This window comes from Phyllobates terribilis, unplaced genomic scaffold (genome assembly GCF_046119375.1).
Source record: "Phyllobates terribilis strain yellow unplaced genomic scaffold, ASM4611937v1 Scaffold_13__5_contigs__length_258822181, whole genome shotgun sequence".
NCBI classification, from domain to species: Eukaryota; Metazoa; Chordata; class Amphibia; order Anura; family Dendrobatidae; genus Phyllobates; species Phyllobates terribilis.
In genome coordinates this window covers 60,676,935-60,704,742 of record NW_027362773.1, presented here as the reverse complement: position 1 = coordinate 60,704,742, position 27,808 = coordinate 60,676,935, and the positions used below count along the sequence as shown (strand labels likewise).

The 27,808-nt window shown below is 42.0% G+C and overlaps 1 protein-coding gene across 3 annotated transcripts in view; it reads right to left on the bottom strand.

Moving 5' to 3' along the window:
- Nucleotides 1-27,808, bottom strand: part of ELP4 (elongator acetyltransferase complex subunit 4) — a 442,046-nt gene that overhangs the window by 195,765 nt on the left and 218,473 nt on the right. For all 3 annotated transcript variants that reach the window (XM_073658083.1, XM_073658084.1, XM_073658082.1), the window contains one exon: nucleotides 8,931-9,039. In XM_073658083.1, the coding sequence (XP_073514184.1) occupies nucleotides 8,931-9,039 (109 nt within the window). The remainder of the gene's footprint in view (nucleotides 1-8,930; nucleotides 9,040-27,808) is intronic.

Genomic DNA, 27,808 nt, shown 5'->3' with positions numbered 1-27,808 from the left:
TCAGTGCACCCCTGGTGTGGCCTATGCCTTGTTTCACCATCACGCCCTCTTATTTGCACAGTAAAGCAGGTACCTTATAGTGATTGACATGTCTCTGAGGCTGACAGCCAACATGATGTCATATTATTTTGTGCGTTTGTGTCAGTGTGGACACACACATTGTGTCTAAGTCCCCTATATAAATGTTTAGGCAGTTTAATTGACATTTTGGGGGTGACAGACTCCCTTTAAGGCAGGGGTCACACGATCTTATATTCCCTCTGCGGGAATAATGACTAGCCTAATGACACTTGGCGCAAACTCTGTTAGACTTTGATCAGAGTGTTATCTTAGTGTGATCTGATTCTCTCACATTATAGAATCGCATAATAGAATCGTGCGAAGAAGACGGAGAACTTCATTTCTCTTTCTTCTCCATCATCTCTGTGCATGTACATTAGACTGCACTCGGATGACATCAAGTGCAGTCCGATGTTTTACACGCACCCATTCAATTCTGAGTCAATTTGCAGAACTACTCGCATCATGTTATAATTTTTTTTCACATGCCGGATCGGCATGAGAAAAAAAAAAGTAACAGATCAGCACTGCCCCATAGTATTACATTAGGCCGAGTGCTATCTGATAAAACATCGTATAGCACTCATCCAGTGAATACGCTCGTGTGAGTGAGCCCTAAGGCTCTTTCTGGCCTGGTCATTAAGGATTTAAATGGAAACAGACTACTGGAGGGTCCAATTTTGTAATTCTCCTCCTTGAAGCAGCTACCCCCATGATCATGCTATCTTGGAGAAGTATGTGCTGTTTATGAGTTAGGCCTGTTCCACACATCCGTGTGTCACTCAACAGCCTCATATATGACTGAGGCTGTAGAGTTCAGGCCAGGAGACTGGTGCTTAGTCCATACATGGCGGTCCCCACTTTTATCGTGAAATGCGGATGGGTAAAACCAGCCTTGAAAAAATATCTAAAAGGAAAGAAAAAATATTAAAAATATAATTTTTCTAGACCTTGCCATCAATACATACATGATAAGGTGAGGCACACAAATATTTTGGATCAATTTCTAACAAATCTGATCATTATTATTGATCTTGTTTCACTCTACCTCACCTGCCAGGAAATGCATCTGACCTGCTTAACAAGAATGCTTCATGGATTTGATTTTAATTTCACTAATAACATTTTAGTATGCAGAAGATAAATAATTTACTTAAAATTTGCTTTGAGCATCTTTTAACCACTTCAGGTTTCCAAACAGAAAGCGGTTAAAAAAAGTGAGCGGACCACTGTACAGGCGTTTCCCCCTCTGAAGACGCGCTATACTTCATAATAGAAGTCAGTGGAAAGAGTGTTTTTTAGAGGTTTTGCTTCAGAAAATGCTAGTGGTTTCTTCATTGTTGAATGGAATTAAAAAATGAAAGAAAAATGAAATTAAAAAAGTGCCACAAAAATGTTGGAAAATTGTTAAAAAAAAACAACGAACCTCAGGGGTAGAAGAAGCAGTCTGGAAATTACCAAAATATGCTAAAAAAATTATTTCAGTTAGCAAGCGTATTCCTCTTGAATAACACACAGGTTTGTCTGTCTGAAAAAAGATGTTACCTGCATATACCCTAAAGCTATCAATTCCCCAATGATAATGAGATGACTTTGCCGACCCTTACCCAGTCTATACAGCAAAGATGACAAGTAAAGAAAACAGTAAATGTCAGCCCAATCTGTGTGCACTACTGGCTGCTGGAATATTCACCTAAAAATAAAAACAAAAAAAGATCATCCTCAAAAAGTAATAAATATAATATATTTAGAATAGAAAGCATACTGTGATAACTAGGACTGTAGTGTACAGACATTATAAGGAATCTGAGGATTTTGCTTTGTATGGATCATTAACCATTACGTCTGTGGTCAGCTGCAGTCATTCATTCTGCATCAGTATGGCCAGTATAAAGCGCGTAGAGCCAAGGAACCTGACACCTCATCGTCCACTGTCTTCAGCTTGAACTTCACTGTAATTTTTCTTTAAGGAAATGTATAAATAATTGAGTATGAGCAGCTAGAGTAAATGCTTTCCCCAATCTCTGACTACAGAGCTTCACAGTTTAAAACTATTGATTTCATGACAACTTCGACTGGTCGGTCAGATGACTGCCAAGCCCTCTCTGCCTATGAATTCCCCAAAGCCTGCCCATTGAGATGTACGCCTGCTTGAGATGTGCCTTGCTAATCTGACTTGACAACATGCAAGGAAATTCCGTGTTCCTTTTTGGTTCTTTAATGCACTTTACGAAAGGGGGATGGAGAATATTTTTACAGATTACCAAACAAGAAATGTAGAAAATTTATTCTAGAAACCTATTTGATTATGATATAAGAAATCCATTACTAAGGCCTGAATTCTTATAGGCACGAGAGAAATGATCTCTAATGAATGGACACTGATAATACGAAATATCCCCCCAATTATTCCAGCCACTATTTAAATCACATACTATACGGTATAAACAGAAATTTCCTGATACCAACACCAATATGAAAGTACACATATTTGATATCACTGCATCCGGAACGACCTGACCTATAAAACTGTACCAGTAGTTAACCTCTTCAGTGAACACCGTAAAAAATAAATAAACGAAGCAAAAAACTATGCTTTATCATGATACTGCTCATTAAAAAGTGGAATAAGACACGATCTCTGAAAACGTCATCTTGTCCCGCAAAAATCAAGTCGCTATACAGCTCCATCAACCGAAAAATAAAGACGTTACAGCTCTCAGAATAAAGCGATGCAAAAATAATTATTTTTTCCATAAAATAGTTTTTATTGTGTAAAAGCGGCAAAACATTAAAAAATCTATATAAATTTGGTATTGCTGTAATTACACTGACCCAAAGAATAAAGCTGACTTATCAATTTTACCACACGCGGAACGGCATAAAAAAAAAAAATAATAATAATTCCTCAATTGCTGTTTTTTGTTCATTTTGCCTCCCAAAAATCAGAATAGAAAGGGATCAAAAAATGTCACGTGCCCGAAAATGGTACCAATAAAAACGTCAACTTGTCCCGCAAATTACAAGCCCTCACATGACTCTGTCGGCCGAAATATGGAAAAATTATAGCTCTCAAAATATGGCGTTGCAAAAACTAGTTTTTGCAATAAAAAGGGTCTTTTAGTGTTTGACAGCTGCCAAACATAAAACCCGATATAAATCTGGTATCGCTGTAATCTCATTGACCCGAAGAATCAAGCAGTCTAATCACTTCTACCGCATGGTATGGCGTAAAAAAATAAATAAAACCAATTCTTCACCTGCTGCTGATTTGTTCATTCTGCCTCCCAAAGATCGCAGTAAGGCTCGGCTCACATTTATCCTGCACTTTGCGCTTACACCAGGGTTTCCATGTAAATCTCTGAAATACGTGATTCAGATGGAACCCCTGGCAGAAGATTCCCTATAATGAGGCAGATGGAGGCACTGTGAACGCAGTCTGGCCTCTGATCCAGCGGTGTCAGTCTTTTTAAGCGTGCATAAAAGCACAGTCCGCCATAGTTCTGTGCACTTCTGAAAAGGACAAAGCTGAACAGAGGCCAGACGGAGTCCAGAGTAACTCTGCTGCCTCATTATAGTGAATGGATCCCTCAGGGGTGTCATCTGAATCACGTCACTCAGAGATTTAGATGGAAACCCTGATGTAAGTGCTCAGAGTAGAGCGCCGGATACACGTGATCGCAAATGTTATGTAAAATGTTCCCAACAAAAGCTTCAACTCAATTCACAAAAAAAGCAAGTCCCCACTTAGGTCCGTCATCTGTCAAATAAAGGGGCTTCCACATTACTGGTAGCATAAAGGCTTTGGAAAAGTGCTGTGGCTTATCATCCCCCAAAATAAATTCAGCAAATTCTGCACTCCCAAATCCAAATGCCCCCCTCCCTTCTGAGCCCCAGTGTGCCTAAACCGCAGTTAGCATCCACATGTTTGCCATTTCTGTAGCCCGCCTAATTTACAAGTGCGTGTATCCAGAAGCATGAGCTGGGCCCAACATACTGGTCACTACAACTGCAGTTTCCAATTTTCACTCAGCAACATCCACTGCTGCTTGTTTCTGGAAAAGTCCCATGGAGTAAAAATGTAATTATTTTTTTCTTCACTGCCCAATGGTATAAAATGGGTAGAAAATTCTGTGATCCACCTGTAGTGTCAATATGATCACTGCACCCCTAGATGAATTCATTGAGATTTGTTTGTTTGTAAAATAAGATCTCTTACGGGGGGTCTGCTGTTCTGGCACCTCAGGGGCTCTGCCATTGTGACATGGCACCCTCAAACTAGTCCAGCAAAATCTGAACTCCAATATGGCGCTTCTTCCCTTCTGAGCTTTGCACTGTGCCTCAAAAGTAGTTTTCGACCACATATGGGGGTTTGCACAACAAATTTTGAGGTCTATTTTCTCCTGCTATTCTTGTGAAAATGAAAAAAATTGGGGCTAAAACAACATTTTTGTGGGAAAAATATATTTTTTTCATTTTTACAGATTCATGTTGTAAAATTCTGTTAAGCATCTGTGGGTTTAAGGTGCTCATCACACATCTTTAATAAATTCCTTGAGAGGTCAGGTTTCCAAAATGGGGTCACTTGTGGGTTTTTTCCACTGTTTAGGCACATCAGGGGCTCTCCAAACGTGATATGACAACCGCAAACCATTCCATCAAAGTCTACATTCCAAAACGTCACTCCTTCCTTTCTGAACCCTTCCGTGCGCCCAAACAATAGTTTTCCCCCACATATGGGGTATCTGCATGCTCAGGAGAAATTGCACAACAAATTTTGGGGTCCATTTTCTTCTGTTATCTCTTTGAAAATAAAAAAAATTGGGGCGTTAAGAACTTTTTTGTGGGAAAAAAATCTATTTTCACTTCTCTATGTTATAAACTTCTGTGGAGCACTTGGGGGTTCAAGGTGCTCACCACACATCTAGATAAGTTCCCTGAGGGGTCTAGTTTCCAAAATGGTGTCACTTATAGGGAATATCCACTGTTTAGGCACATCCGGGACTCTCCAAATACGACATGGAATGTGCTAATTATTCCAGCAAATTTTGCATTCAAAAAGTCAAATGGCGCTCCTTCCCCTCCAAGCCCTGCTGTGCGCTTAAACAGTAGTTTTCCTTCACATATTGGGTATTCGTTTACTCATGAGAAATGGCACAACAAATGGCAATGGCAAACTGACAATAATTAAGGAAGGTTTTCCGAAACGCGTCTGTTATTGAACCACATTCTCTGTGTTACCACAATTGTGTCTCTGGACATGAGTTCATTTTTAAGATTTTCATTAAATATTTCTTTTTAGAAGTTCATCAAGCAGAATTGTTTTGTCCTTTAACAAATGGTATGGTGCAATATCTCCTGTTTCCCTTCTGAAAATTAAATATTTGGGGCTGAAAAACATTTTTTTTGGGAAAAATTTGAAAATTTTATTTTTGCGGCTGAATGTTATAAACATCTGTGAAGCACCTTGGGTTCAAGGTGCTCATCACACATCTAGAAAAGTTCCCTGAGGAGTCTAGTTTAAAAAATGATGTCACTTTTGTTTTTTTTTCACCAGTTAGGCACATCAGGGGCTCTCCAAACGCGACATGATGTCCGCTAATTATTCCAGCAAATTTTACATTCAAACAGTCAAATGGCGCTCCTACCCTTCCAAATAGTGTTTTTCCCCCACATACGTGGTATCGCCGTTCTCAGGAGAAATTGGACAACAAATCTATTTTTTCCTGCTACCCTTGCAAAAATAAAAAATTTGGATCTAAAGTAACATTTTTGTGAAAAAAAAGTTAAATGTTCGTTGTTTTCTTCCGCAGTCCAAAAATTAGTGTGGAGCACCTGAAGGGTTAATAAACTTCTTGAATGTGGTTTTGAGCACCTTGAGGGGTGCAGTTTTTAGAATGGTGTCACTTTTGGGTATTTTCTGTCATAAAGGTCCCTCAAAGTCACTTCAAATGGGTTGTGGTCCCTAAAAAAATGGTTTTGTAAATTTTGTTGGAAAAATTAGAAATCGCTGGTCAACTTTTAACTCTTAGAACTTCCTAAGCAAAAAAAAAAATTGTTTCCAAAATTGTGCTGATGTAAAGTAGACATGTGGGAAATGTTATTTAGTAAATATTTTGTGTGACATAACGCTCTGATTTAAGGGAATAAAACCTCAAAGTTTGAAAATTGCAAAATTTTTAGAATTTTCGTCAAATATCCGATTTTTTCACAAATAAACGGCAGTCATATAAAAGAAAATTCACCACAACCATGAAGTACAATATGTCACGAAAAAACTCTCTCAGAATCAGTGGGATCTGTTGAAGCGTTCCAGAGTTATTATCACATAAAGTGACACTGGTCAGAATTGTAAAATTTGGCCTGGTCATGAAGGTGAAAACAGGCTGGGGGGTGAAGGGTTTAATTTCAGAGTTGGAGTGATATCACTAATCTAAGTTCTCTGCCCCTATTATTATACTTACCAGCCGCCGTCTTCTTCTGTTATCTGCACCGCTCCGGTCGTCTTCTGCAGGTTGTGACCTGCCTGATCGCTCCAGTGTTTGCTGGGTGATCTGGAAGTCACAACTCAATTTAAGTCTATGAGAAAAGGAACAACGCTAGAACGAGGCTCTTATAGACTTACACTGAGAGCTTGTGACTGTTACCTCTGACTTCCGGTCAGTCAGAAGCTGCGGTCACAAGATCGCAGTGTGGGACCCATGCGCAGCCAGGAACAGCTGAAGACGGTAGCTGGTAAGTATAATACTAGGGTCTGAGAACTTAGATTAGTAGCACCACTCCTGCAGTAAAAAAAAACTAAAAACGCTGGAGTGGTGCTTTAAGGCGTATGGTGCCTCCCCAGAATCCTTACTGGCAGATGTTGGAAGAAAGAAGACTCAATCATGTTGGAATTTAATTTCCCTTAGGGGTATAGCAGCCAGCCAAATAAGCACTTGGATAACCGTGAATTCATGTTTATGGTCAACACTAATTTAAAGTTGACTGTAGAAAAGTAGCCCCAAGTAGACTATCGTTTTCATATAGTATGATTATTTATTATAATAGCAATTATTTTTCCCAGTACAAGTTGTAACGAGACTCAGTATGGGTTAAATGCTGCCTTGGGTATTTTCCTATTGAATTGCTCTGACCTCCAATAGGTTGTGATTACCATTATTACAGTAAAGAAGCATTTACTACAGCATAGAAAGAACGATCCTAATGGACGAGAAACCCCCACTGTGATCACATAAAGATGGAGCATCCAGTTAAAGATTGCTAGTTGAGATTGCATTAGAAAAGGAGAATACTTTTAGCTCGACTTGGCAAAGAGACTAAAAGCGATGTCATGTTCATATAAAATGCCGTTTAGCTATTCTTGACTAGAATTTTCCTTCTTGGTAGCAGTGTGTTCTGGACTTTATACGTTTTCCTGGGTGTCATCCATTAGGATTGTGGTTTCTCCTAGAGTGAATACTACTTCAACGAGCAAAGTGGACAGCAGCATTGATCAAGAGCAAATCTTCTCTACAATCGCTCATCAGAGTTGTTCTAATAAACCACAATCTGTACAGATTCACTGGATATTTGTGGTTTGATCTTACATCTTCCAAAAACATTTTTACTCAATGCCACATTCTCTTTGCTTTTTATCCTTTAGGATAAATGGACAAACTTAACATTTATGGCAAAGTTGAGGACATGGCTTCAGAGCACCCTTTAACTGGTGGTGCCAAGCAAAGATCTGAAGATTCAATCAAGCAAATGATGATCTCCAGTCCTTCATGCCTTCATTACTAGTAGAATATGTCCTCTTTTTCGTACATTGAATAAGGATCGTTTACGCAATGATTGGGATTCTGGAGCTGAATTACACTTCTGTTTAAGGATATCTTAGACATTTGGCTAAAAGTTAAATAAGGGCCATAAGGCTATGTGCCCACGATGCAGAAATGATCAGGATTTTTTCCTGAGCGTTTCTGCATTTCCCTGGCAGAAAAAAGCACATGCAGATTGTACATGCGGATTGTACATGCGTTTACCTGCCAGGGACATGCGGATGTGAAGCGTTCTTCACTTGCATTTCTGCATGCGGGTTGACAAGCGCTTTCCAAGCGATTTGAGCATCAATTGGAAAGTGCTTGTCAACTTGGTCACACTATATAAATCCATGGAAACTGCATGGATTTATATACTGTGACCTTAAAGAATGGTAAAAAATAAAAAAATAAATATATACTTACCCTCCGATGGCCCGCGCTGGCTTGCTTCACTCCGTCCCGGCTGCCGGCAGCGGTGGATTGAAGGACCTGCCGACGTCAGCGTCACGTGACCCGTCACATGACTCTGACGTCAGCGCAGGTCCTTCATTCCATCGCGAAGTGCCAAGAAGCAAAGCAAGGAGGAGCGCACCGAGGGCTGCTGGAAGGTAAGTATATATTTATTTTTTATTTTATTCTTGTTTTTAGAGCTTTTTTAATGGTACCTGGGTGTGGATGAGACTCTCCTCTCCTCTACACCCAGGTACCATCCGTACATTAGCACGCGCCAATTACGCAAGTACAGATGCAGTCTTACGGAATTGGCGCGTTCTAATGCAAGTCAATGGCGGCGAAAACGCAGCATTTCCGCAAAATAATTGGTAGTGCTGCACTTTTTTCCGCAATGATAATCCGCAGCGGAAGTTTCCGCAGCATGTGCACAGCACGTGCGGATTATCATTGGGGGACATGACAGGCCTTCTACCAAGCGTTTTTTAAGCGTTTCTGCAGCGTTTTTGCCGCTGCGGAAACGCTTAAACGCATCGTGGGCACACAGCCTGAAGGTGATATTAATGTTATCCATAGAAGCTCCGCAGTCATTCCACAAATCTAAACAATTGAACTTACCATGATAGTCTTTGTATAATGGATTGGATTCCCTCTCTGAGCCGATAAATGATTCAAGGCCAACCACCGTATCTGACAAGTTTCTCACTCGTGAAATAATTGCTTTATTCTGTAAAACAAGCAAAGAAAGTACACAGTGCTAAGAATGTAATCACTGTTTGTGCAATAAATCTGTGTCTTATCAATGAGCGGAAAAATAGCCAGAAATACATTTAGACTATAAAACAACAAGTATTCTGCAGCCTCGTGTGTGAGCGGAGGCAAGAACATGGAGAACAGAGAGAACCTAACAGTCTACCAAAGAACACCAATACATTGCTGAAAAAAACAACAAAAACTAAACAAAACATGGTTGATATTGGCTTTTAATACATCATGTATTCAAGTCACTTTAACAACAAATATACTGTTAATCCAATTATTTAAAAATAACTCATATGTGGCAAAAATATGTAATATGTAATAGAGCCCAAACCATCGACAGTAGATAAATTCTGTAAAATATTGTGGAAAAAATATGTAATATGGCACAAATTGGCAATTTAAAGGAAATCTGTCACTAGGTTTTCACCACCTAATCTGAGAGCAGCATGATGTACTGACTCCAGCTATATATAACTTACTGGGCTGCTTGATGTAGTTTTAAAATCACTGTTTTATTAGAAGGAAATTATCACTAGAGGACTAGTAAACTTGCTCCATACTCTTGAACTCTGTAAAGACCCACCCCCACCACTGGTTGGCAGATTTCTGCCTATGCAGAGTATACACAGAAAGCTGCCAATCAGTGGTGTGGGTGGGGTTATACAGAGCTCAGCATTCAGAGAACTGGCAAATCAGCAGCAGATAAAACAAGTGATTTTATAGAAAATATAGCAAGCAGCCCAGAAAGTGATATATCGCTATCACTGGAATCAGTGTCTCTGCCCCTACATTATACTGCTCTCACATGGGGTGGCAAAAAATATTGAAATACAAAAATCTAAATATAGAAACAATATAATAATTGGTATAATGTACATTAAGTAAAAATACTGCTTGTGTCCATTTGTTATGTCAGTATAGGAGACCTGTGAATGTTATAACTAGTGATGAGTGCGCTCGACACTGCTTGGTTCTCGCCCGAGCATCTCACTGCTCAACATGCTCGCCGAGTATTTCCGAGGTTGCTCGGCGGGAGCTCGGGTCCCCGCCCTGCATGTTTGGCACTCTTTAGAGAGCCAATGAACATGCAGGGATTGCTTGCCACGCACTGTAATGCCGTAGCCATGTTGATTGTGGGCATTACAGTGATTGGCTGGCCGCATAGCGTCATCGGGTCTATATATGACCTGGTGATTCTATGCTCGTTACAGTCTAACCTGGAAACAGGCAGAGTAGGGGGAGATGCTGCGGAGCTAGGGACAGAATTGGGGGTGTAATAGTTAGATATAGGCATTCCAAACCAGGATACATATTTATCTGAACTAACAGTCCTTCTGAGGACTAATCTAGCTGCATATATTTAGTGGTGATAGCAGGAGTTAGGCAGGCAGGGTTTGTGGCAGTGTATACAGCACAAGATGGTCCATTGCACGTTCTGTCTGCTCCTGCTGTTACAGATATCTGTAGACATAGTTACAGATATCTGTAGACATAGCCCTAGATATCAGGGGCCAGGACTAATTTTGTTTTATCTTAATCCTGATTATTTGCTTAAAAAGCAATCCAGAGTACACCATTTTACTGCTCCATTTGCTTGTTAGCAGAATACAGACAGATTTTTTTGATTTTATTCGCATTACTGTATTGTGGAAGCAGAGAAACTTTTTACAATGATCAGACGTGATCCAATATGACTGCCGTAATAAAGAAATTTTGTGGAGCGTGCCACATATTACACTCCATTTAAAGTCAGCCAGCTGTGTTTTGTTGAACCAATTGACACTTGATCGCTGACAAATACCACACTGTTAGGCGACTGCCTGAAACCGTGGTCATCAGACGTGATCCCATATGACTGTCCTAATAATCCAGCAACTTTTGTGACGGTGTCAAATATTACACTCCATCTAACGTATTGCATTTGTGGTAAGAAGTAGATTAGAAAAACTCCAGCACCTTCTCAGTATCCATCACAAGAGATGTAAAGTTAAAATGTCCATTTTATTAGTTCCATTAAAAAAGCGCCATATGTAAGGCAGACCTTAAGCGTTTCGAACCAAACAGGGTTTTTTAATCATAGGTCATTGCAGTTGTGGGTTCAAACTTATTCACAGTTGATCGCTGACAAATAGCATATCTGTGAACAATGTTGTCAAAGTATTACGCCACTTTTACGGACTGACAATAAAAAAAACATACAAAAACAAGCTAAAATGGAAAAATGTTAAGAAACATTCTATCCAGGGAAATGACTTGTATATAAGGCCAAAGAAATAATAAAAAAAAAAGTTATGACTGTGGAAGACATTTATGCGACCAGAATGAACACTCATCTGGAGCTGATGATACCACCTAGCACCTGTCCCATTTGTAAATGTATCTAACAGCGTTATCGATAGGGAATGGAATAGATTTAAAAAATGTTTGGGCAGCACCAGCGGCACGCAGTATAAGGCAATAATACCTGGCTGGATAGGTGTAATACGCATTCCATACTGCAATATCTCATCTCATTTCAAGGGCTGACAAAAACACACATTTAAAGAGAAGTAAAAAAAAAAAAATGTTAAAACACAGTAGGATCTTTAGTATAAAAACCAGACTCGCCAATGAAACCTCAATGTAATCACATTGTTCAGATCCTGCACCTCCTCCTCCTCCTCCATCTCCAAAATTAACACATCAGTTACAACCTGGAAGCACTGCCTCGGCTAAGCGGCAACAGGCTTTGCTGAAGATAATATGCTTATGCGAAAAACCGCACACCGCTGCAGAGTTGTTGAAAGCTGTAACACAGGCAGATTTGTGGCTCTCACCACTGAACATACAGCCAGGCATGATTGTGTGTGACAATGTACAGAACCTCATGGTGGAGAAATTACAGCCAAAGTAGATACGGTTTCCCTGTATGCCAGTCTTTTCATCCAACCTAAAGAATATGGCTGTGCTGAAATACAACTCTCTCCAAGAAGCAGCCCTGGCTAAGAAAAGTCTGTGTGAAGGTTCCTGGACACTCTATGGCTACTTCTTTCTACTGTGGACTGGGCTCCAGCAGTCTATAAGATTTCAACCTATAAGATCACTTCAGTGGCTCCCAATTGCCCAGAGTATCCAGTTCAAAATACTAATACTGACCTACAAAGAAATCCATAACCTTTCTCCTGCGTAAATCTCTGAATTAATCTCTCCATATATATTCTCTTACGTAATCTGTGGTCTAACAGGCTAGAGAAACTTGCACCTACTGCCACTCAGTATCTTCATATCCTTTGTGAGAAACTAATGTATTTGGCCAGCCACTCAGTCTACCAAATAAAATTTGTGAGAAGGAAATTGTGGATGGCTTCGCTACTGGTACTGGGGGCACTGCTAATACCATGGCGTCGTGCCATAATTCACTGGAAATATTCCAGGCTGGTTGGAGCCAGGCTGATTCCCACAGAAAAGTACCAGCAGCAAGCTAAGGAAATGGTGGCCTCTATCATCATGAATAATTTTCTCGCTGACTAGGAGAAAGACTGCTGTTGCTGTCTACCTTGTGAATATTGTGTTGAAGCTTGACTGACCCAGGGCCCCCAATCCTATGCGTCAGGAAGATGTGTTCCGTGCCAGGGTCCCAGCTTCCACAATATTAACCCAGTGATGCATCAGTGAGATGTACCGTCCCTGGCCACATTCATTTGTCCACGTGTCTGTGGTTAGGCAGTCCTTCCCACTAACTGCGCTGGTGAGGGTACGGGTAATGTTCTGGGACCCGTGCTTGTATAAGGTGGGGACGACACCGGGAGAAATAGTGGCGGCTGGGGACCGAATACCAAGGGCCATCTTCCGCCATGAGATTGTGGAAAGCTTCCGCCTCCACGAGCCTAAAAGGAAACATTTCAAGTGCAAGCAGTCCAGAAATGTGGCAGTTTAGTCTTGCAGCCTGTGGGTGGGTGGGTGGGTGGCTGGCTGCATACTTGAACTTTCCAAGGGCTGGGGTAGGATGCGCTGGGACAAGGACGTGGATGGTGATTGGTTGCAAGACAGCAATGATAGGTGCAGGGCGGGAGGCATTTTCGCATGCGCCATGAACATGGGATTGGCGTGCACGCACAACAGCGGAAGAGATAGGTGTCACCTGCAGACACTGTCTTTGGACCTTGGCGTTCGGCCCAGCTAGTTGGGTGCTTTGCTGTCATGTGCCTGAGCATGCTGGTGGTGGTCAGGCTGGTAGTTTTGGTGCTCTTGCTGATGCTGGCCTGGCAGATGCTGCAAATGGCCTTTCTGGGGTTATCTGAACAGTCTTTAAAAAAGAACCAGACTCAGGAAGACCTAACAGTTGTACTGGCAACTTCCGTTGTGTTGGTGTTCCGGGGAGCTATTGCCCGCCTTGTGTCTGTGGCCATCACACTGCTTGTTCCTGCCTGTTGTGGTGCTACGTCTTCCTCCCCCTGTGTGCTGCTGTCCTCGCTCTGCATGTCCCCATGCCAGGTTGGGTCAGTGACTTCACTGTCCACCGCTTCTTCTTCCACTTCCGCACTCTGGTCCTCCACCTGACATTCTGTCCATTGTGTCTCATCATTATCCACCTCTTGCGACAGTAATTTCCCTTTCCCACAATCACCTTCGGGTGACCATGGCTGGTGAAATATTTGGGCATCACTAGATGCGATCTTCTGTTGCCCCGCTTGAAGCAGGCCGGGTGAGTGGCCCGAATCTATAAAAGGAAAAGTGAACAGCTCTTGGGGTAACCCTGGACTCTAATATCTCCTTCAAACCACATATCCAAGCTCTTTCCACTTCCGAGTGGACAGAGCGAGAGGCCAGAAACTATAAATGGAAAGATGAACAAAACAGCGCGTTGTAGTGTCCAAGTGTGGGATCAGTTGTCTCAGGACACTAGGAATGGTGGGAGAAAGGAGGATCAGGGTGAGGAATATGCAGACTCCAAGTAAAAAAAAATCTTACGGATCTGCACATTCTTCAGCCACGAATCTATAAAAACTAGTGCATGCTCCCATCATCTCCCGCCTTGACGACTGCAACCTCCTGCTCTGTGGCCTCCCTTCTAACACTCTCGCACCCCTTCAATCTATCCTAAACTCTGTTGCGTGACCGACTAATCCACCTGTCCCCCCACTATTTCCTGGTCTCTCCTCTCTGTCAATCCCTTCACTGGCTTCCCATTGCTCAGAGGCTCGAGTTCAAAACCCTAAACTTGGCATGCAAAGCCATCCACAACCTGTCTCTTCCATACATCTGTGACCTTGTCTCCCAGTACTTAAGTGCATGCAACCTCCGATCCTCACAAGATCTTCTTCTCTACTCCCCTCTTATCTCATCTTCCCACAATCGCATACAAGATTTCTCCCGTGCATTCCCCCCTACTTGGGAACTCTCTACCCCAACATATCTGACTCTCGCCTAATGCTGAAACCTTCAAAAGGCACCTGAAGACCCACCTCTTCCGACAAGCGTACAACCTGCAGTAACCCTCGCTCCACCATACAGCTGCACGACTAGCTCTATCCTCACCTACTGTATACTCACCCATCCCATGTAGACAGTGAGCCCTCGCGGACAGGGTCCTCGCGCTTCCTGTACCAGTTGCTGTCACATTTTTGTTCAAGATTATCGTAATTGTTTTTGCGATGTATTTGTATACACCTTTTTCACATGTAAAGCGCCATGAAATGGCGCTAAAGTAATAATAATAATAATGTGGCCCAGGCTTACAGCTACTGAGACTGGACCGTGTGAAAGAAAGGGAGGTGGTGGTGGCAAACTGACTGGAAGCATTATCTGCTATCCAACCATCAACCTTTTCACACTGCTCTGGCTTCAAAAGTGGTGTTCCGCAGCCCCCTAGAAATTGGGACAGGAAGGTAGTTCGACATGATGTGGGTGTTTGTTGTGCTCCCTCAACAGGCACAGTTTCATCCTGCCCAGGGCCTCGGCCTCTGCGTGCACCATCACCATTACGTCCACTTTCAAGTCCCTTGCCTCACACCTTGCCCATTTTAAATGGAGTTTAATATTTGTCACGTTGCCAAAAATGTCTGTATTATTACCACAGTAATATAGGATCCCATCTGATGAGATGATCACACTTTTAGGCAGTGACCTGGGAGTCAGAGATGCTTCCAGGGGTCTTCCCCATGCTGTTCCCATGTCTTTTCAGCACTGTATGGATGTGTCTGATCATGTCTCACACACCACATGGCCAAATGATGTAGTAGTTAAAATGACATTTACTGGTAAATGTATTTTTCACTGTTGAAAGCACTGCAAAAGTGCAAAAAAGAATCAAAAACGATAAGTGTGAACATAGCCCAAGGTGTGGAGAAGCCCATCACTAGTTATAACCACTTTTACGCAGGAATAAAGGAAATCTTTTTTAACTTGCAGAATATCTTGTAGAAAATGTTCCATGACACATCGGCTATTTTAACAAACTCTTGCAGATCCATTACTCAGAAACCATTGCTGTGTTCCTGGTGTGGACAAATTACCCAGCACTCTGCAGATATAAAGAACTGGAACATGCTGCTTAGCCAGTGTGCTAGTGTAAGCAACGCAGACAGGCACTTACTGCTAAAATAACTTCCCAGTCCCTGATGTGTGCTTACAGCTCGCAATCCATTATTGATGTGTTTCTCCCAAATTAATAATTCATAGATTTTTATTAATTGCACATAAAAATTGCTTTTAAGACCATCAATTTAATTTTGAAATAAGAAAACACTTGTCTTTGCTATCATTAGTTAACGTGCGTCTGCAGAGCAAGAGCAGCAGGAACGTTACAAGGACTTTTAATATTTCACACGATTTGAAGGATTGGTGGACTTGTTTTTATTGAAGTACATAGGCTGGATGGCTTTAAAAGGTCTATGCAGCGAATCAATCCATTTTTTTTTTGCCTGCCTTACTAGCTTTTGATATGATGGGCTAATATACAATATGGGTAGCAGAGAACTTGTGTAGCTCAATTAAAACTAAAATAACAGGAATAAGACAGGCACGCATGAAGACTTGTACATTTTCCAATTTCTCAGTAAGCCATCCATTATTTTGTGATATGCTTTGGTTTGACTTTTTCAAGCAGTTGATAAGAAGTTGTGGAGTCGAGTTGTAAGAAATTGACTTTCGACTACAGGCAAACTACAGAGAACAGATTGGTACTGACTCCAGTAATTATCCACATTTAGGCAGGGGCAAGATTTTGGACGAGACACAGGTCGCAAAACCAAAGTTCGCTATATACTGCTGCTGCTGCATCACGGTACATTGAAAAGTGAATAGGATGCCATTGCGACCTGTAAGGTATCACAATCGAGAAAAATAAGTTCCAAAAATTCCAACAATCACCAACTTTTTCTAATTTGCTTGTTTACCTTGCAGGTCACACTGCGACCCGCTTCACTTGCACTATGCTGCATTGAAGCAGCTGTATACAGCGATCTTTGGCCACGTGACCGATGTTGTGGATGTAGTCGCTGTGTAGCTCCAACTTCATACTGTTATGTTATGACGTTTTCCTTTATGTTTTGTTTTTGCTTCCGCGTCTGAAATGTTACTGTCAATACACAGCTTCTTCCATAAATTTTGCTCTCCATATTATATCAATGAACACTTAAGATAAGATAATCCAATGTTATCGTAATGACATTTAATTCATCTAACAAAAATGGTTTATAAATGCAAGTGGTAAAAGATATTAGACCATTCTGGGAACAAGAAAGGCAAATTATTGCACAATGATATATTGCAGCATTTTAGAAACTGTTTACACTGTACTTCCTATTTCTCGTAAGAAAGAAAATCAATATCTCCTTGTGGTCCCATCAGCATCGACAACTGTGGAGACATGGGGTAAGTGGGTGCTTTCGTCCGCTGGCCCGAGACCGCATGTACCAGGGCTTATCCCTCTCCTTTCCTGTGGGCATAATGCTACTCAGACAACACAGGGTGAGGATAAAACAGTGTGGAAATACTTTATTGAGCCACCAAACAGACAATAAAAATACACTGCTCAAAAAAATAAAGGGAACACTCAAATAACACATCCTAGATCTGAATGAATGAAATATTCTCATTGAATACTTTGTTCTGTACAAAGTTGAATGTGCTGACAACAAAATCACACAAAAATCATCAATGGAAATCAAATTTATTAACCAATGGAGGCCTGGATTTGAAGTCACCCCCAAAATTAAAGTGGAAAAACACACTACAGACTGATCTAACTTTGATGTAATGTCCTTAAAACAAGTCAAAATGAGGCTCAGTATTGTGTGTGGCCTCCACGTGCCTGTATGACCTCCTTACAATGCCTAGGCATGCTCCTGATGAGGTTGCGGATGGTCTCCTGTAGGATCTCCTCCAGGATGGCACATCAATGCGAGCTGTGGCAAGAAGGTTTGCAGTGTCTGTCAGCATAGTGTCCGGAGGCTGGAGGCGCTACCAGGAGACAGGCCAGTACACCAGGAGATGTGGAGGGGGCCGTAGAAGGGCAACAACCCAGCAGCAGGACCGCTACCTCCGCCTTTGTGCAAGGAGGAACAGGAGGAGCACTGCGAGAGCCCAGCAAAATGACCTCCAGCAGGCCACAAATGTGCATGTGTCTGCACAAACGGTTAGAAACCGACTCCAAGAGGGTGGTATGAGGGCCCGACGTCCACAGATGGGGGTTGTGCTCACAGCCCAACACCGTGCAGGATGCTTGGCATTTGCCACAGAACACCAGGATTGGCAAAGTCGTCACTGGCGCCCTGTGCTCTTCAGAGATGAAAGCAGGTTCACACTGAGCACATGTGACAGACGTGACAGACTCTGGAGACGCCGTGGAGAGCGATCTGCTGCCTGCAACATCCTTCAGCATGACCGGTTTGGCAGTGGGTCAGTAATGGTGTGGGGTGGCATTTCTTTAGAGGGCCACACAGCCCTCCATGTGCTCGCCAGAGGTAGCCTGACTGCCATTAGGTACCGAGATGAGATCCTCAGACCCCTAGTGAGACCATATGCTGGTGCGGTTGGCCCTGGGTTCCTCCTAATGCAGGCCAATGCCAGACCTCATGTGGCTGGAGTGTGTCAGCAGTTCCTGCAAGATGAAGGCATTGAAGCTATGCACTGGCCAGCCCATTCCCCAGACCTGAATCCGATTGAGCACATCTGGGACATCATGTCTCGCTCCATCCACCAACGTCACGTTGCACCACAGACTGTCCAGGAGTTGGCGGATGCTTTAGTCCAGGTCTGGGAGGAGATCCCACAGGAGACCATCCGCAACATCATTAGGAGCATGCCCAGGCGTTGTAGGGAGGTCATATAGGCACGTGGAGGCCACACACAATACTGAGCCTCATTTTGACTTGTTTTAAGGACCTTACATCAAAGTTCGATCAGCTTGTAGTGTGTTTTTTCCACTTTAATTTTGGGGGTGAATCCAAATCCAGTCCTCCATTGGTTTATAAATTTGATTTCCATTGATGATTTTTGTGTGATTTTGTTGTCAGCACATTCAACTTTGTACAGAACAAAGTATTCAATGAGAATATTTCATTCATTCAGATCTAGGATGTGTTATTTGAGTGTTCCCTTTATTATTTTGAGCAGTGTATATAGAACAGTCCCAGCAAAATACCCAAGATGGTTTAAATTACATAGTCCCACCCTTCCGCTGACTCACCGGGATTAGAGCTGCTGCGACTTCGAGCTTCTAGGGTCAACTACCCCCACTAGTGGTACCCCACTTTTGGCAGACAACCACAGAGAGGAGGTAACGACAAGCTTAGGCAGCTGACCGTCCATTGAGGCACGTGGCCAGGTGAAAGGTGGGTCCCAATCCTGGCTTCCCTAAATGTATCCATGGGGCGAGGTGACTGGAGGGTCACAACCTGGTTTCTCAGAAAATCTCCATGAGGGCAGATGACCGGTGAGTTCCAATCCTGGCTTCCCCAAAACGTCTCCATGGGTTCAGTGATAGTCAATGGAGCAGATTTGACATTCCACAGGATGCCGGATTAAGGACCACGGCCCTAGCTTGAAGAATACAGATCTGCTCCATTAACCATCACTGAACCCATGGAGAAGTTTCCGGAAGCCAGGAATGGAACCCACCAGTCACCTGGCCCCATGGAGAAGCCAGGTTGTGACCCTCAGGTCACCTGGTCACATGCCTCAATGGACTGTCAGCTTCCTAAGCTTGTCATTACCTCCTCTCTGTGGGTGCCCGCCAAAAGCGGGGTGTCACTGGTGGGGGTAGTCGGGCCTGGAAGCCCTGAAGTCGCAGCGACTCTAATCCCGGCGAATGAGCGGAAGGGTGAAACTCTGTAATTGACACCATCTTGGGTATATGCTGGGATTGTTTTATATGTTTATTGTCTGTTGGTGGTTTAATAAACTATTGCAACACTGTTTAACCCTCACCCTTTCGTGTCTGAGTAGTATTGTGCCCACGGGAAAGGAGTGCAAGTGTTCAGTGGGATAATCCCTGGCCCATGTGGTCTCGAGCCAGCGAAAGAGAGCACCCACTGACCCCTGTGTTTCCACAACAAGGTCTGAAAGGAAGATAAAATCTTGCCACATGATCACATCTTTTAAGTACTGGTTAGACGCTGCAGATTTATGGAGATGCGTGCACCTCCTAAAGAATTAAGAGCATCTGACTCCAACACGCACCCTCATCAAGACCGATGAGAAAAATCACCTGTCTTGATGAATCAGGGCCTAAGTGGGCAACTGAGCAGTATGTTGCAGACCAAGTTTCATTTAATTTAAGTGGCTCATTTTCAGAATTTGTATTCTAATCCCCTGTATGACTTTTTTTTTTGTTGTATTCCAGAAACTTGCATATGAAAAATTGACATTCAAAAGATCTTTAGGATCAACTTTGAAACTGAGTAACTACAGTGGAGAAATGGCAGTTAACAGGAACAGTGGAGGTCAAGAAAATGTCTGGAAGACCAAGCAAAATTTCAGTGAGAGCTGCTCATAGGAGAGAGGCAAATCAGAACCCCCGCTTGACTGCAAAAGACTTTCAGAAAAATTTAGCACACTCCGGAGTTGTGGTACATTGTTCTACAGTTCAGAGGCACCAGCACAAATATGGCCTTCATGGAAGAGTCAACAGAGGAAAACCTCTTCTGCGTCTTCACCATAAAATTCAACATCAGGGGTATGCAAAAGAACATCTAAACAAGCCTGATGTATTTTGGAAACAAGTCCTATGGACTGATGAGATTAAAATACAACTCTCTGGCATCAAAGGTTTGTGTGGAGAAAAAAGGGCACAGAATTTCAGAAAAAGAACATTTCGCCAACCATTAATCATGGGGCTGGATTTATCATGTTATGGGGTTGTGTGGCAGCAACTGTCACGGAGAACATTTCATGGGTAGAATGAAGAATGGATTCAATGAAATGTCAACAAATTCTTGATGCAAACATAACACCATCTGTAAAAAAGCTGAAGTTGAAAAGAGGATGGCTTCTACAAATGGATAATGATCCTAAACACACATCAAAATCCACAATACAATACACTACCTCAAAAGGGGCAAGCTGAAGGTTTTACAATGGCCCCCACAGTCCCCTGATCTGAACATCATTGAAAATCTGTGGCTAGATTTCAAAATAGCAGTGCATGCAAGACGACCCAGAAATCTCACAGAGCTGGAAGAATTTTCCAAGGAAGAATGGAGGAAAATCCCTCAAACAAGAATTGAAAGACTCTTGTCTGGCTACAAAATGAGTTTACAAGCTGTGATAATTTCAAAAGGGGGAGCTACTAGGTGGTAACCATGCATGGTGCACAAACTTTTGTTTTGGCCCATTTTCTTTGTAATTTTTAAAATGTAAAAGATAAAAAAATATATATATATTTTTGCCTAAAATACAAAGGAAATGTGTCATCATTAACTTTAGGCCTTTTAGAGATCATTTCATCTTCAACTAGCTTAAATGTTCATAATAACAGTAAATTTGACCAGGGGTGCCCAAACTTTCATATGCCACTGTATGTCACTAACACTATGGATGCAGTAAAATAACACCCTATTAACTAAAGTTTATGTGGTTAAAGTCTCAGTAAACTGAAGAAGATCATATGGAACTACTAATAGAAATTTGAGGTTAAACAATTGATTCCATGGTTCAATGATCCGATCTTTTGTAGATAGAAAAACACAAAGTGTGCAACATGAAGGAATTTCATGTGAACATTTTAAGGCCTAATGACATGGACGTCCCATACAATTTTTTTTCCATCCTCCTTCTCTAGTTCATAATCCTTGTTCCATTTATAGGTAATCCACCTCCAAAGTCACTGCAACATTAACAAACAAGGGAAATGGAACTGTACCATGGAAACTGGGGTTACTTTTGTGTCCTGGACAGGTAGCATGGCGAGAACTAGAATTGCTGTATCCTATGACTACAGATAGCTTCATCCCATATCTAGAAGATAACCTATGTCTACAGCCAGCTTCACCCTATGTCAATGGCAAGCTTTTTTCTTAGGTCTTTGGCAAGCTTTGGGTGGGATCCAGTGACTTGAATATATATAGATTATATAAAAACATGAAATAATGAATTTATTATTTCTTAAAAAAACAAAACCTCAACACTTAATGAGACATGCAGATATGCCAATGATGAGCTAGCTTCGCGATTTCACTTTTATAAAATTCCTTTCTCTCAACGTGATCTGCCACCCAGATGTTATTAGTGCCATCAACGTCAGGATTGTTGAGTGGGCGTGCATATATTAGCTAATGAGTCTGAACCTGCCTAAAAAAAGGTGTTACAGCATTACAAGATAGTGTTTGTTTTCTGATATTTGCAGTAAAATAATAGAACAGGCAACTGCACTGCTTAGGATCGACACTCTCGATGAATGGCAGTGACCTGAGTGCTACTTCAACAGAAGATCTAGGGTAGACGGAGATGTGGACAATAGGAACATGGCATTAGGCAACAATGGCAGAAACATTGCAAATTAGCAGTGGCTGAAGAGAGAATGACAACGCTACAGCAATACTATCACATCACCCAAGTGCTGGGGTGTGGGGGAAATCTTACAGCTTGTAATGGTGAGGCTTTTCTTGCGCACGATTCCTCTTCAGTGACACTAACATTAAGCAGAAACTTCACAATAACCAAATGAAGTACGGAATTATTTTCTGTTGGAATTCAGTATAAGTAAGAATTTTGCTGAATTAACTATACAGATCTGATAACTATATAATGGCCATGCAAATCTAAAAACAGATCATGGTGCAAAGCAATATCAACTCCTTCCAGACGTAAGACGTAACAGAACGTCCTACGTCCATTCTGCATGTACGGAGAGCATAATTAGAAGCTGAAGCCCGCACCATACCCAGAGCATCTGCCTGTAACAGCAGCAACTGGAGTAAGTTCCGATAGCTGCTGCTTAACCATTTACATGCCACTGCATAATGTACACTTTATAGATTCAGACTGAAGGCAGCAAAACCACACAGGTACACTTATGGAAACAAGAAGTAAAGAAAAATGTGTAAAACAAACCAGAGTATTTATAAAATTAGATTTAGATTCCTCAAAGTACCACCCTATTATTCTGGTGAAAGCTTTTGCTTTCTCTCAAGCAGCTTCATCATGTAGTCACCTGAAAAGGCTTTCCAACAGTCTTAAAGGAGGTGCCAGAGGTGCTGGGCACTTGTTGGCTGTTTTGCCTTTACTCCGTAGTCCAACTCATCTCAAACTATTTTTAATTGGGTTGAGGTTGGGTGATTTTGGAGGCAATGTCATCAGACGCAACACGCCATCCAACTCCTTTTTGGGAATATAGCCTTACATAGCCTGCAAGTGAGTTTTGGGTCATTGTCCTGTTGCAACACAAATTATATTCCCACTAAGTGTAAACCAGATGGCATGGCATGGCATTACTGAACTTGTTGGTAGCAATGCATTACAATTACTTACAATGTCTTGTATTTATTGTAATGCATTGCCATCACACTTCCCCCTTCATACTTCATAATGGCAACACACATGCAGAAACCATCCACTCACCTTGTCTGCATCTCACAAAGACATGGCGGCTGGTACCAAAAATCTCACATTTTGAATCATCAAACCACAATAAAAATTCCAATTAATTGAATGTCCAGTCCTTGTTTTGCTTGTCTCAAACAAGTCTCTTCTTTATGTTTGCGGTCTTCAGCAGTGACTTCTTTTAAGCAATTCGACCATAAAGGCTGCTTTTCACTGTCTCCTCTGGACAGTTGATGTTGAGATACGTCTGCTACTTGATATCTGTGCATCATTTATTAAGTCTGCTATCTGAGGTACTGTATATTTATATTTCCTGACAAAGGTAGCTCTGATGAACTTATTCTTATCAGAGGTAATTCTTAGTCTTCCTTTCTTGGGACAAATCCTCATGAGAACCAGTCTCATTCTAATGATTGTCATGCCGGTGAGTCGCAAGGTTTGTAACCCGCCGTCCTACTCACCACGTGCACCGTTCTGCTCCTCAAGTGTCAAATCATCTACTTGAGCTGCCTCAACAGGGCTATATCCTCCTGTTGCAGTAAAGCCTCCACCCGGGTGTAGGGAGGCACGGCCAGACTCCGCAGGAATTTAAAACCAATGTGTCCTGCAGAGTTTTGCTTCCCTTGCCTATCCCCTGCCAGCAGTGGATATATTGAGCAACTCCTCCCTCCACACCTTGCCTGAGCTTAGGTTCTTGTTGCAGTACATCTCTAGTTACTTGTCTAGGTGCATTTTTGTTTTGTCTCTCCTGTTAATGACCCAGCTTGTTTACTCGTTTTGTCTGATCTATCTGCTCCTGACCCCGGCTTTGTATTTTGAACCTGTGCTGCTTGCCCTTACCTCGTACTGTCTGGCCACATCTCTGTCTTCAACCCCTGTACCTCGTATTTCTGCTTTGACCAAAAAGGTCAGCTGCTGCAGGTCAGGATACTGCCCTGGAGTGGCACTTGGTGACTACCCTAACTGCCCAAGACTACCCTCATCATCAGAGGCTCTAGTGAAAACCAGGCAGTCACTTAATCACACCCCTCCAGGTTAAGCCCGGCCAGTGGGGCAGTGGGTCCAAACCCACCAACGTCACAATGATTGATGGTTTTCATGACTGCATTTGCAATAAAAAAAAAAATATATACAGCGCTTAGAGGTACAGTTTACCTCTCACCTCAGGTAGTTTTGCTGCCGGCACAACTCCAAAAGATAAATCAGGATTCCACAAGCGGGTTTTGCTTTGCTGCTGCGGCCAAATCCTGGGAACTGAACACCTTCCAGGGGAGCAACAATGAGAATGTGGGCAAAACAGTTCCAGGGGCGACTGTGGAGCTCAAAGAGAAGGCTGTTTTCATAAATCCCGATGAAGACCTCAAGCTGAGATAGAAATGCTTTGCTATTGACGTAATAAACTTGCCAATTTATATTCCTGGTCTGGTGAATTAAAATTCATCTGCAATACAGATTAGCTCAAGTGCAGCGCTCATTAGCACCTCCCAGTGATTCCTCTGCGAGCGTTTACATTTCCCTTGCAACTGTTTCTTCTTTCTCTTGACTGCATTTGAGGATACCTTCAAGGTTCTAGCAATCTTCCAGATTGACTGACATTCAAGTCTTAAAAGTAATGATGTACTTTTTTTTATTTTACTTAGTTGGGTGGTTAATTCAATATTGATGTTTTAGAACACTAATGGAAAAGGGCTCAGCCTTGAATTGAACTGTGTACCAACACTGCCTCTCCAAAACATACCTGACAGTCACAAACACTTTCTGGAGGCTGGAGATTCCACAAGTAAACTCTTGATGAAGCACACTTGTTCACTGAAAGTCATTCCTGGTGACTACCTGATGATGCTGCTCAAAAAAATGCCAAGGTGTATAGCAGTTATCAGAGCAAAAATGGGGTTACTTTGAGGAATCTAAAGTTTAAAACATTCTGATTTGTTCCTCTCTTTTTACTATTTCCAATAAACTCCTTGTCTGACATATAAGTGCACATCAATGACAGCTTAGAATTACGCTACAAGTGTCATCATTGTTCTCTCTAGGTACTGCTATGCACGTTAAAAGATATATTTGTGCTTATTTTTAAAAATCTCATAGAAAAAAGTCAGCAAACGATATAACCATTGCTACAATTGTGTAAAGAGTGGACAGGAAAGGAAAGGACTACATGACCAGGAGCTGTAAACACAAAATTGCAGGATTAGTTTAACTAAAATTATCCACAGTTACTTCATTTCTATTCTATTTTATGTAATGGAGCAACTCAAAATTGTGGCTGCAAAGTTAGATTTACTTTTAACCCCTTCGCCACCTTGCGATTTTCCGTTATTGCTTTTTGCTCCCCTTCTTCCCAGAGCTATAATCTTATTTTACATCAATCTGGCCGTATGAGGGCTTGTTTTTTGCGGGAAGAGTTGTAGTTTTGAATAACATCATTGATCTTACCATATAAAATACTGGAAAATGGGAAAAAATCCAATTGCGGTGAAATTGGAAAAAAAAGTGCAATTACACAATTATTTTTTTGGTCATTTATTTACCATGTTCACTAAATTCAAAAACTGACCTGACATTATGATTCTCCAGGTCAGTGTACAAGTATGCAGATACCAAATATGTAGAGGTTCTTTGTTAATTTTTCATCACTTAAAAAAAAAAGTTTTTAAGAAAAAAAAAATTACTTATGTCGCCATTTTCAGAGACCCGTAACGTTCTCATTTTTCGGGATCTGGGGCTGGGTCAGGGCTTATTTTTTGCACACTGAGCTGATGTTTTTGATACCGTTGTGGTGTAGATATTCTGTTTTGATCGCCCGTTATTGCATTTTATTGCAATGTTGTGGTGGCCAATAAAACGTAATTCTGGCATTACATAATTTTTTTCTCATTACGCCGTTTACCGATCTGATTAATTTCGTTTTTTATTTTGATAGATTGGACATTTCAGAACGCAGAGATACCACATGTGTGTAGATTTTTTTAAATTGTTTTATTTTCAATAGGGCAAAAGGGGGGTGATTTGAACTTGTGTTTTTTTTTTCTTTTTAGTGACTTCAATAGTCTTCTTAGGAGACTTGAAGTTGCTATTATCTGCTCGCCTGTGCTATACATAGCAGGGCTTCAGCCCTGCTACGTGTAGCAAAAATCACGATCTCCTATGAATGCCGGCCACGAGCCGGCGTTCAAAGGAGATACACAATGGCAGGCACGGGGGTCTTTTGCAGACCCCCCAGCTGTCTTTGTCAACACATCAGCGCCCCGCTGTAACACGCTTCTGGCCAACGAGTGTTAAATGCCGCTGTCAGCGATTGAAAGTGGCATTTAACTGGTTATCAGCTGCTGGTGGATCTTAGATCAGCTGTCATGTGCGGGGAAAGATGTGGGCTCAGTGTTGGAGCCCGCATCAAAGGCAGGGACATACCCTTGGACGTACCTATATGTCCAAGTTCGTGACGGGGTTAACACTTTTTTTTCCTATTTCACTAGCATCACATCACAAAGTTAAAGGGAATGTGTCACACCAGGTTTTTGCCACTTAGTCTGAGAGCAGCAAGAGAGCAGAGCAGGACTGGTATACTTTTTGCCATGTAGTCCTCCATATTCATAACTCTGTATTATCCCGACCCCCACCAAGCAGCCCAGTGAATAATACATTGCTGGACTCAGGGTGTCTGCCCTTGCATTATACTGTTCTCAGATGGAGCAGTAAAACCTGGTGACAGATTAAATATTACTTATCTGTTTTTCATTGGAGAGGTTTTTTTAGTTCAGGTAAATTCATATCTGCACAAGGGAGTAAAGTGTTGCATATGTAACACATTTTCATACTATTATATCAATACAGTTTACCTCTAGCAGTATGAGCAAAATTTATTAAAAAGGTAAGATGGCCATACAGATAGCGGTCAACCACACTTTCGACCAACAGTACTCTTTTCCAAACCCCCTATATATATGCATACTCAGTTCCTCTGATTGAGTATGTGTTCCATGAATGGGGAGAAGGGATTAAGCCACTGCCAGACACCTCTGTCAGTAGCTCATCTCCTCTGGGAACAAAAGGATAAGGAGTTGGCGTTCAACATGCACAATCCTTCTCTCTATGTTCCTTCTAGTGTTGATCGAGGACTGAAATGGTCGAGTACGCGAATCGAGCAAGTCGGATGCTTGGACGTGCCCGACTCGAGTGGCGAGCATAATGGAAGTGAATGTGAAACTCGAGCATTTTTCTGGAGGACGGACTCTCTCTCTCTGTCCTCACAGTTCTACAGCTCACAGAGTCCGGCTGAAAGAGGAGTCCCTGCGCTCCCAGCAGGTGAATTCCCGGCTTCAGGCAGCTCAAATGATTCAAATGAGCTTCTCATGGGTACCCGTGTACTCGAGCACGATTCAGGAACCGAGTACTCGAGCACGATTCAGCACTCCGATGCTCAATTGAGTGAGTATCGATCAATGCCAAGAACACTCACCCATCACTAGTTCCTTCCTAACCAATGATATAAATACATAAACTCTTAAAAGCCCTTTTATAAGAAAACATAATTACTTTGACAAGCCCATATACAGATATCTTCCTATCTACTATCACTGGAAACTCATACCTATCATAAAAACATGAATCCCTGTTCTCCATCAGAGGTCCTTCCTGAGACCGTCACTTACATGCCACAATAATGGTGATAATAGTGATTGACATCTACCATGACCAACCATTTGTAC